We start from the raw sequence: 2,500 nt of genomic DNA, 5'->3' as shown, positions 1-2,500 counted from the left end.
AGAACACACACCTTGAAGACACAATGAAAGGCCCTTCTGTCAGCTAATCCCCTAATGGTGCAAAGCTGTGGACAATCTGCCATGTAGTGGGCCATCGGGGAAGCCTGAATATGTGTGTGTGTGTGTGTGTGTGTGTGTGTGCCTGTGTGGGTGTGTGGATATCTATGCATGTGTGTTTGTGTGTTAACAAGTAAATGTGGTAATATAGGTGTGTGTGTGTGTGTGTCATGTTTAAGTCTGTATGTCGTTATCTTAGTATGTTTCTCCTTATAGACTGCACAACAGTGTGTAAAACAGTATACATTACTATGAATATAGTTGAAAAATAATCTACTGTGTCTGAGCATGTGTGTGTGTGTGTGTGTGTGTGTTTGTCTTCATCTGCAGAATGCTCTGACATCCTCCACCTTGTAACATTGGCCTCCATTGAAGCAGTGTGTGTGTGTGTGTGTGTGTGTGTGTGTGTGCCTGTGTGCACATGTGTGTGTGTATGCGTCCTCACCTGCAGAAAGCTCCAACCCCCTCCACCTCGTAGCACTGGCCTCCGTTGAAGCAGTAGTCGGCGAACAGCGCGCACGGCGACTGGCACGTGCCGTTCCTACGCACGTAACCGAAGACGCAGCCGCTGGACGAGTCGGCCGACCCCGGGCCGACCCCGTCGCCGCTGGCGACGACCCCGCCGGGCAGCTGCGCCCAGCGGTTGGACACGGCCGTGGTGCTCAGGAGGTTCTCGTCCTCCATGTCGGCCACGGTGGGGCCGTCGTCGTCGTCCGGGTACTCGGTGGTGGAGTAGTCGGGCGACAGGTAGTCGTAGAAGTCCGAGAGCGTCCAGGATGTGGGGTCTCCGCCCTGCAGCTCCAGGGCCTCCCCTTCCACCTCCGGACCCACCACGACCCCGGTGGACGGGGGGTCGTAGAACTCCACGCGGATCACGCCGTCCTCTGATTGGCCGCGGCCGTGGCGACGAGGGTGCGAGTGCGGCGGAGGGACCGGCGGAGGCGGGTCCGGGAGCGACCCGTCGGCTTTGATTGGCTGGTCGTAAGACCACACGTCCTCCCCGAGGCCGTCCTCGTCCTCGGCGAAGTCCAGCGGAGCGCGCTGATTGGCTCGGCTGGCCGCCAGGGTGGGGAGACCCGCCCCTACGCCCTGCAGCTGCTCCCACAGGTGCTGGTGCGTGTGCGAGCGCGGCCTCCGGGAGGCGATGGCGAGCGGCCTGCCTGGCCTGCCCGCCTCAGGCAGCTCTCTCTTGGGCCGAGACAGGGCCTCAGGAGGGGGGTAGGACGAGCTGGACGACTCCTCCGCGACATCTCCAGAGGACCAGCTAGCAGAGGAGTCCGCAAGGGCATCGGGCAGCACACGGCGACTTGGCAGGGACGTCCCTATGAGACACACACACACACACACACAGATCAGTGAGTCAGCAATTACACTCTTTCAAGATTCAGAGTTGATTGAAAGCTGATTAAATGAGTGATGAAAGTGTGTGTTACTGTAAGTGTGTGTGCATCAGGCATCAGAAATTGTACATTTGCATGTCTGCATGTGTGTGTGGGTGATGATGCATGCTGTATGTGTGTGTGTGTGTTTGTGTGTGTGTGTCTGTGTGTGTGCGTATACTGAATATGTGTGTGTGTTTGTGTGTGTGTTTGTGTGTGTGTGTGTATATGTGTGTGTGTGTGTGTCTGTGTGTGTGTGTGTGTGTGTGCGCATACTGAATATGTGCGTGTGTGTGTGTGTGTGTGTGTGTGTGTGTGTGTGTGTGTAAGTGAGCAGGATTAGGAGATCTTGTGGCATCGAGTGCAGATTAGGAGTAGGCTTACAGCCCATAGGTTAAGTCTTGCTATGGTCAATCTGGAAGGACAGAGATTGAAAGGGTGCTTCTCTGTCCCATTAACGGCCACATGGCTGCACAGACTCAGTGGTCATTTTCACACACACACACACACACACACACACACACACACACACACACACACAAACGTAGGCTGTGATTACACACTCTCTCTACACATCTCTGATAGAGCAGTAATGTTGTGCACTTTACATCCCTGAATAATGCATAGACATGCATGTAAATCCAGCCAAACAGAATTTTACGAGTTCACGACTTGCAAGTGTTTGAGTATAATTCTCTCTAACAAATGCACACACACACACACACACACACACACGCATTCACACACACACACACACACACACACACACACACACACACACACACACACACACACACACACACACACACACACACTGGCATAGATGCAAATCCTACCAGACAGAAACTTGAAGTTCATGACTTGTTTGTAAGTACATATTTGAATATAACTCTCTATCACACACACACACACACACACACACACACACACACACACACACACACACATTCACACACACACACAGTCACACAAACACAGTCACACAAACACAGTCACACACACACACACACACACACACACACACACACACACACACACACACACAGTCACACAAACACAGTCAC

The 2,500-nt window shown here is 53.2% G+C and overlaps 1 protein-coding gene across 2 annotated transcripts in view; it reads right to left on the bottom strand.

Moving 5' to 3' along the window:
- Positions 1-2,500, bottom strand: part of cspg5b (chondroitin sulfate proteoglycan 5b) — a 33,277-nt gene that overhangs the window by 21,642 nt on the left and 9,135 nt on the right. For both annotated transcript variants that reach the window (XM_062529205.1, XM_062529206.1), the window contains exon 2: positions 503-1,379. In XM_062529205.1, coding sequence (XP_062385189.1) covers positions 503-1,379 — 877 coding nt within the window. The remainder of the gene's footprint in view (positions 1-502; positions 1,380-2,500) is intronic.

The sequence above is a fragment of the Sardina pilchardus genome, chromosome 24, assembly GCF_963854185.1.
Source record: "Sardina pilchardus chromosome 24, fSarPil1.1, whole genome shotgun sequence".
Lineage (NCBI taxonomy): Eukaryota > Metazoa > Chordata > Actinopteri > Clupeiformes > Clupeidae > Sardina > Sardina pilchardus.
Note: the sequence above shows the minus strand (reverse complement) of the source record. Positions and strands in the feature narration are given on the sequence as shown.